Genomic DNA, 7,180 nt, shown 5'->3' with positions numbered 1-7,180 from the left:
TAAAATTAATGCAACTCTGCACATACTTCCATTCATAACTCAGATGCTTGTTTACAACCACATCTAGACCATGAAAAAAAAACGCCACAGGCCTTTCCTGAGGTTTCCTTACTATCTTTTTAATCTTCTACCTCTAAAATTAGGTGCCAATCACGGCGACCTCCGGTGCCGGATCTCGTCGGCTTCAGGTATGCCGCCTTCTGGCTTCCACATGACATCCTTCAGCCCATTTGAGATGCTATGGTAGAACTGCGTAGTGCATGAAAACATGTAAACGGTCAGTCTGAATTCAAACCATCAAGTTCCTTTCTCTAACAGTTTGAAGTTCTAAATAATTTCAGCGGTACATCCCAGTTTGAGCTGAATGAAGCTATGATAAACATACATTGTGGAATTCCAGGGTGTCACCGTTAGACTTGCGGATTTCAACCATGTAGAGTGAAGGTGTGACTTCAAAAACCTGACATTGTTAGGAATGATGATCTCAGGCTATTTCGCAGGCAAGAACAGTATAACACACCATATGACGAGATAATGCACAATTAGAAACCGACCTCTGTCGCAATTGCCAGCTGACCTTTCCTTCCAGGATTCTCTCCTTGCAACTTCAGCTGATTCAATTTAATAATTTTTATCAGAATAATGTTCAGATCAGAAGGAAATAAGTTGTTATGCATTTTTATATATTTTTTAGAGAATGTTTATAATCTAATCAAGACCTTGTAGTTGCGCTTCTGTACATTGAAGCCCATGGGTCCTGCTGCTGCTTCAATTTTAGACAGTATCTCTTTTGCAGGAAGCCTCGACGCAAACCTTGTCTCCCGCTTAACAGAATCCTGTCAATAGCAAAAACCGAATTAGAGAACAAAAATCTCATGGTTATAAGAGTCTTATTCATTTTACAAACTGAAAGACCATGAACATACCGTTTGCTTCTCAAAGAGTGTGCCGAGATTGAGGCCCTGTGAGGTAGAAATCAACTCAAAAGCATTCATCACCGCTGGTCTTTCTTCACGCCTTTCGACAACAAGCTGTGCTGGATCCTGGATCATTACAAACAATGTTATCACAATACATTCACCACGTTATGATACACACAACGAGATGAGAAGGTGAGAAAAACCATACCCCGGTTTCGTTGAATATAGAGTTGACATCATCCAGATTAACGTCTGCTGTCTCAAACCTAGGAGGCTGATATCCTTTCTTGAACCACTCGTTGCTTATAACCTCAGCAATAGTTATTCTCTGAACAGTGTAATAACAATTAGATGAGCTATTTATGAACATAAGAGGGGATGATATGCTACCAGTGAATAGATGAACATACAGTGCTAGGATTGGGATCTAGTATCTTCTTGATGAGCTTTTTTGCGCTTGTGGAGAACCAAGATGGGCAAGTAAAGTCAGCTTTGTATATCTGCATGAACACACAGATTAAAGCACTCATTCTGGTACACAAACCAAGCACTTGCATCAGTAATAATATTTTTTATACCAAGAAAGTAATGTCTCTATATAACAAAAAAAAAGTAAAACTAATTCACCTTCTTGTAAAGTGACATGAGGTTTGAATCTTCAAACGGAAGGTACCCTGCCATGAGGACAAAGAGAATCACCCCACATGACCAGAGATCAGCCTTGGCTCCGTCATAACCTTTGTTATTTATAACCTGTACATCGAAAGAGTATTGGAAATGAGAACTAAATATCTCCTAGAATGGAGAGAACTATATAACCAACAGCATAAGGCATGGATGTGAATGAAGAACCTCGGGAGCAACATAATTGGGAGTTCCACAAGTGGTGTGCAGCAGCCCATCCTCCTACAAGATAACAAAAAAGATGTGGGAACCACCGTTAGAAGAAATAGCAGAACATGAAACCAACAGAAGAGGCCGAAATAAGACTGAACTTTCCATGACCCTGGTTTTCCATCAATCTGAACAAGAGGGAAGCGAGTCAATTTACGTACCCGCACTTGCTTTGACAGCGCGCTCAGTCCAAAGTCTGACACCTTGAGAGTGCCATTAGCGTCAAGGAGAAGATTTTCAGGCTGGAAAATGGAGAGAAAAAGGGTATTAGCCACTGTTCTTGCCATGGAGCATACCAGTCAGTAATCTCCAGACAGCAGTTAAGACACCACGCATGGTACCTTCAAATCTCGGTGATAGACGCCTCTGCTATGGCAGTAGTCAACAGCGTTGATCAGTTGCTGGAAATATTTCCTCGCGTCGTCCTCCTTGAGCCTCCCGCGCGAAGCCTAGACCACAGAAGGCAGAGAAATTAAGCAGAGAGTACTCACAGGAGTGGGAAACGCACACCCGAGATGTAGACAAAGATATTGTTCACTCACGATCTTGTCGAAAAGTTCACCACCGGTGACAAGCTCCATCACTATGTATATCTTGGTCTTGCTGGCCATCACCTTCACAAAGTACACACCACCATTAGAGGTGGACATAGACATGTATATTTAGTCAAAGGGAAGAGATTAATTTCGGGAGGCGAACGCATGAACAAATTATTTTCCTTTTGAGGTTATATGATGTATACTAAATAATTTCCTTTTACAGGGGGAGACCATTAGAATATACTGTATATAATTGCAAACAACACATGCTAGATTGGATAAAAATTACCATTGAGTAAACGCAAATCGTTCATGAGTATATTTACTTAATTAATGAGTACTAATAATAGGTGTAGATAAGGATGAGTAATTTGGTGGAGATATGATGCATACCTCGTACATCCGAATAACGTTGGGATGCCTGATGAGCTTCATGGTGGAGATCTCGCGCTTTATCTGCAGAAAGAAAGCATACATCATGCGCGCATCAGGACCAGAGGAGGCCAAAACTGAAGTCAGCAGCAGCCAAATTTGATCGCGCAGGCTGCTACACACACAACGCGCTTTCCAACGAACACGCACGAGCGGCTTGCCCGGCCGTCCGTCTGCGCGTCAAAATCTCGCATTGAATCGGCGGTGGAACGCTGCGTCGTTGCTGCTGCCGGCACGAATTCTCACGTCTCGTCTTTCGAGGAAATCGGAAGAACTGCTACAACTCCTAGCTAGAGGGAAAAAATAGCCTAAAAAATCAAGGAAAAAAAAAAAGAGAACACCCGACGTGGGCTCCTATTGCAATCTCTGAACTCCCTTTACAACAGGAATCATCTGAACAACAGGAGTAGTAGCCTTTCTGGATGAAAAAAAATCTCTCTTTTTTCCGGCGTTGGCTCCTACGCGGCTACGCCTATTGCAATCTCGGAAGAATGATAATAACAAGATGATTAAACGGTAATAAAGACGGATGGGATCACGTACCTGCGCGATCATCTTGTGCTTGAGGACCTTCTCCTTGTCGAGGATCTTGATGGCGACATTCTCGCCGGTCTGGACGTTCCTGGCGAACTTGACCTTGGCGAACGTCCCCTCCCCGAGCGTCCTCCCCAGCTCGTACCTCCCGACCCGCGTCCTCCCGCCGCTCCCGCCGCCATGCGTGCCCATCTTCCCTCCCCCACTCGAATCAACCACCGACAAGATTAAAAGATGTTCGTCGTCCGGATCTGCTCGTCCGACGGGACGGGCCGGCGACTAGGACCTCTGCTTGTCGCAGGGTCTCCACTGCACGAACAGCTCCTTGTCCTCCTCGCCTGGCTGCCGGTGCCGCATGGAGACTTGTGGTGATCCTCAGTGCACTACGACGCGCTCTCGGACGACCGCAGGCATGGAAGAGAGGGGTCAGGATCCAGGAGCAGAGTAGTGCTACTGGTTCTTCGTTTAATGGCGGAATGGGAGGAGGGGAGAGAAGAGAGGAGACGGGGAGGGCGTATGTATAGGCCGCGCCCGTGTGCGGAGGCGGACGAGGAGAAGCAAAGCGCTGGGTCGCGTCGCGTCGCGTGCGCGTGCGCGCTTGCGTGAGACGTGACGTACGTGCCCTGCGGCGCGGCCGCGTGGAGTTTTCGTCCAGCCTTTCTCTCAGTTTTTACGGCCGTTACGAGTAGTATACTCTTCTGTTGACCAGCTTTACAAACAAGGACTACAAAAGGAACACTTTCAATGTTATTTTTACAACTTTGACTAGTATAATATGTCAAACCTTATTTATGTATTTTACTGTATTTTCTTCACATATAAGTAATACAAAATTACCATAAGGTGGGCAGCAGCCAGCTATAGCTTTGCCGCACTATTCGATTTTGTTTGGAAAACAGCGAATTTGAACCATATGATTATTGTATAACATAAAACTACGATTGCAGTATTTTGTTGTTTGCGTGCAACACCACCGAAAGAACCCCTACCATCCAATCATCTGAATTCGTGGTCACATTAAAATACACTCATGCAACAAGAATCTTGGGTATGCAACAAAAATATTGGTGCGCAACAGAACCCATTGGTTGCAGCTAAACATTGAAAATGCATCTTAACACATATGGTATGAGAATCAAACACATGTAACATGTGTGACAACACATACAACAAAAAAGGAAGGGTTAATTGGATCTATGTCACTCCAATTTCATGAGTTGGGAAAATGCCATTAAAAAAACACAAGTTGGATATATGCCATTACACTCTGTCATACTTCTGCCTATGCCATTTTCATCTAATACCGGACTATATACTACTCTTATACATCCATACATGCCTTTATACAAACAGTTTTCTTTTCTTTTGCACGTTCGCACCCATGTCTCAACCAATTGACTCGATTCATAACCTGAGCCAGCTGCACGAACGAGTTCCATCCACACGAACTAGCGGCCGCTGGTGGAGGAGGGCGCTGCTGGAGGTGGCGGCGCCCTACGTAGGCTGGTTGCCGGCTGGATTCATGGGATGCTGGTCTCCGTGAACTAGCAAATGCCCAGATCGATCCATGGTACAAGATACACTCCTACTCAAAATGCCTCACCTAGCAGCAACAACTCGTAAAATCCCTCTCACTCTTGTGATTTTTGGCCAAAATCCGGATGGGGATCTGGATGTATCGATCTCCTTCCGACAGGAGCAGAGAAAGTAGTTCATCAGTTCGTTTGTACGAGCAAGATGAGAAGCCACACTGGTACTCACAGAGCAGGTCGGCATCGAGAAACAATTCAAGGGTGCCTAAAATCGGCTAGAAATTGAGCAGTTCTCTTGTATTAGTATGATTGAATTTCTATAAAGTTTTCAGATTTTTTGGGTAATTCAAATTTTCTGCCATATTTTGATTTTTTTTTGTGTCTTGAAAAGCTGAAAGTGTCCCTAATTTGGACATAGGGTAATATGGTCAGAATTCAAATACACATTGAATAATGTATTTTTCAAACCGTTATCCTCTTTAAGTGAAGAAAATGGCATAGAGAGAGGTGTGATAGAGTTGTAATGGCATATGTCTAACTTGTATTTTTGTAATGGCATTTCTCCAACTCATAAAAATTGGAGTGGCATTGATCCAATTAACCAAAAAAAGAAATATATTTGCACCATAAGAAATTTCCATGAAGCATAGAATTGAACTATTTGCAACATGTTGTTCGTGGGTACACAAAAACTATCATACACTTATAGCGTGTCAAAAAATCCTTCGGGGTTTTAAAATTCCAACAAAAAACTGATAGCCTCCACCATCAATAATGTAGGCACCGCCTTCGCTCAATGGGGCCCACCTAACATGAATCCAGCTCATATGAGCCTAAATAGGGCTAAATCGAGCAACCACAAACCCATCGCCCCAAATGCACTATCCTTTTTCTAGCTCGATGGCATGTAGAATCTGTAGTTTGACCTCCAACTAAACGTCTATGTTCATGGCAACGCCCTCCTCCATTGTGGCGATCTGAGGTCAAGAACAAGTAGGTCGAGCAGCTAAGGGCAATGGCTAGGAGGGATGACGTAGTAGCTAAGGAGATTTTTTTTGTACAAACAGAAGCAAGAAGTGTAAGAGGAGGAAAGAAGGAGAGAAAATGCCTCTAACATCTCGCACAAGAGGAAACAGAGGCACAGAGCGAATCAATTTACTCTAATTTATCAAGTATATTAATTAGTTGTACTTAATCATTTTGGTTGAGACAATTAGATTTGCCATAAAAAGATAATAAAATTTTCGGATTTGCTGGAAATCGGACGCCTTATACTTAATAAGTTTAAGTCGAGCGCTTGGAGATTCGTATTTTGTGCTTGCAGATTCGTGCTCTGACTTTTGGGCTGTTTGTGTGTGCTTGTGTTGTTGTTGGCCCGACGCGTAAACGGGCTAACTTGTTTTTTGCGGGCTTTGTGAATTGGGCTCGTGGTGACGGTTCCTATCTATAAGGCGTCTTTCTCTCTCCCATGGAACCGCTTACCGCGCATTCCAGTTGCGCGTGTGTTGCAAACGACATATTTTCAGTTGCATGTGGGTTGCAACTGAGGTTTTTTCGGTTACACGTGAGTTGCAACTGATTTTGATTTTCCAATTGCATGAGCGTCGCAACTGAGATTTTTCTAGTTGCGCATATGTTGCAACTAAGAATTTCCACATACATGTGGGTTGCAACTGAGAATTTTTCCAGTTACACCCGCGTCGTAACTAAGAATTTCCACTTACATGTGGGTTGCAACTGATTTTTTTTTCCAATTGCATGAGCGTTGCAACTAATATTTTTCCAGTTACGCATATGTTGCAATTAAGAATTTCCACGTATATGTGGGTTGCAATTGAGATTTTTCCAGTTACGCATGCGTCACAACTAAGAATTTCCACTTACATGTGGATTGCGACTGAGTTTTTTCCAGTTACACGTAAATTGCTACTAAGATTTTTCTTATGTCTTAAATGGTTGCACAGATTATTTTTTCTAGTGAAAAAAACGAACACACAAAACTGGACGCTAAAATTAAAGTAGTACACGGCTTAATAAGCTACTAATGTCAAGGACTTAGACTTATTAAGTCTCAGACGACTGATCTCTAGACGCTCCCTAAAATTTTACAACTTTGTCTCACAAGACGTTAAAGCTATGTTTATACAAAAAAGAAAAATCTTAGCACACATGTATAGAGCTCGGTTTATCGTTTGTCTCGCTTCCCATAAAGTTGCCCAGAAAATGCCATATGCAGCTGGTTCTGTGCGTCGATTACTCGATTTTGTCCTCGATTGACAGGTGATATTTTATTTCTTTGTGTTAGGTTGTCGCTTGATAATAAGATTTT

The 7,180-nt window shown here is 42.9% G+C and overlaps 1 protein-coding gene across 1 annotated transcript; it reads right to left on the bottom strand.

Annotated features, from left to right (window-relative positions):
* LOC124670103 (CBL-interacting protein kinase 23) lies at positions 1 to 3,816 on the bottom strand. Its single transcript, XM_047206608.1, has 14 exons — positions 3,329 to 3,816; positions 2,747 to 2,809; positions 2,357 to 2,428; positions 2,156 to 2,263; positions 1,976 to 2,056; positions 1,773 to 1,826; positions 1,548 to 1,673; positions 1,331 to 1,420; positions 1,129 to 1,248; positions 927 to 1,043; positions 720 to 836; positions 555 to 611; positions 386 to 460; positions 1 to 249 (listed from the first exon to the last, which is right to left on the bottom strand). The coding sequence occupies exons 1-14, from the start codon at positions 3,509 to 3,511 to the stop codon at positions 151 to 153; spliced, it is 1,362 nt and encodes a 453-aa protein (XP_047062564.1). The 5' UTR covers positions 3,512 to 3,816; the 3' UTR covers positions 1 to 150.
* Positions 3,817 to 7,180: the final 3,364 nt, after the last annotated feature.

The sequence above is a fragment of the Lolium rigidum genome, chromosome 7 (assembly GCF_022539505.1).
Source record: "Lolium rigidum isolate FL_2022 chromosome 7, APGP_CSIRO_Lrig_0.1, whole genome shotgun sequence".
NCBI classification, from domain to species: domain Eukaryota; kingdom Viridiplantae; phylum Streptophyta; class Magnoliopsida; order Poales; family Poaceae; genus Lolium; species Lolium rigidum.
The sequence above is the reverse complement of the archived record's forward strand: the minus strand, read 5'-3'. Positions and strand labels throughout refer to the sequence as shown.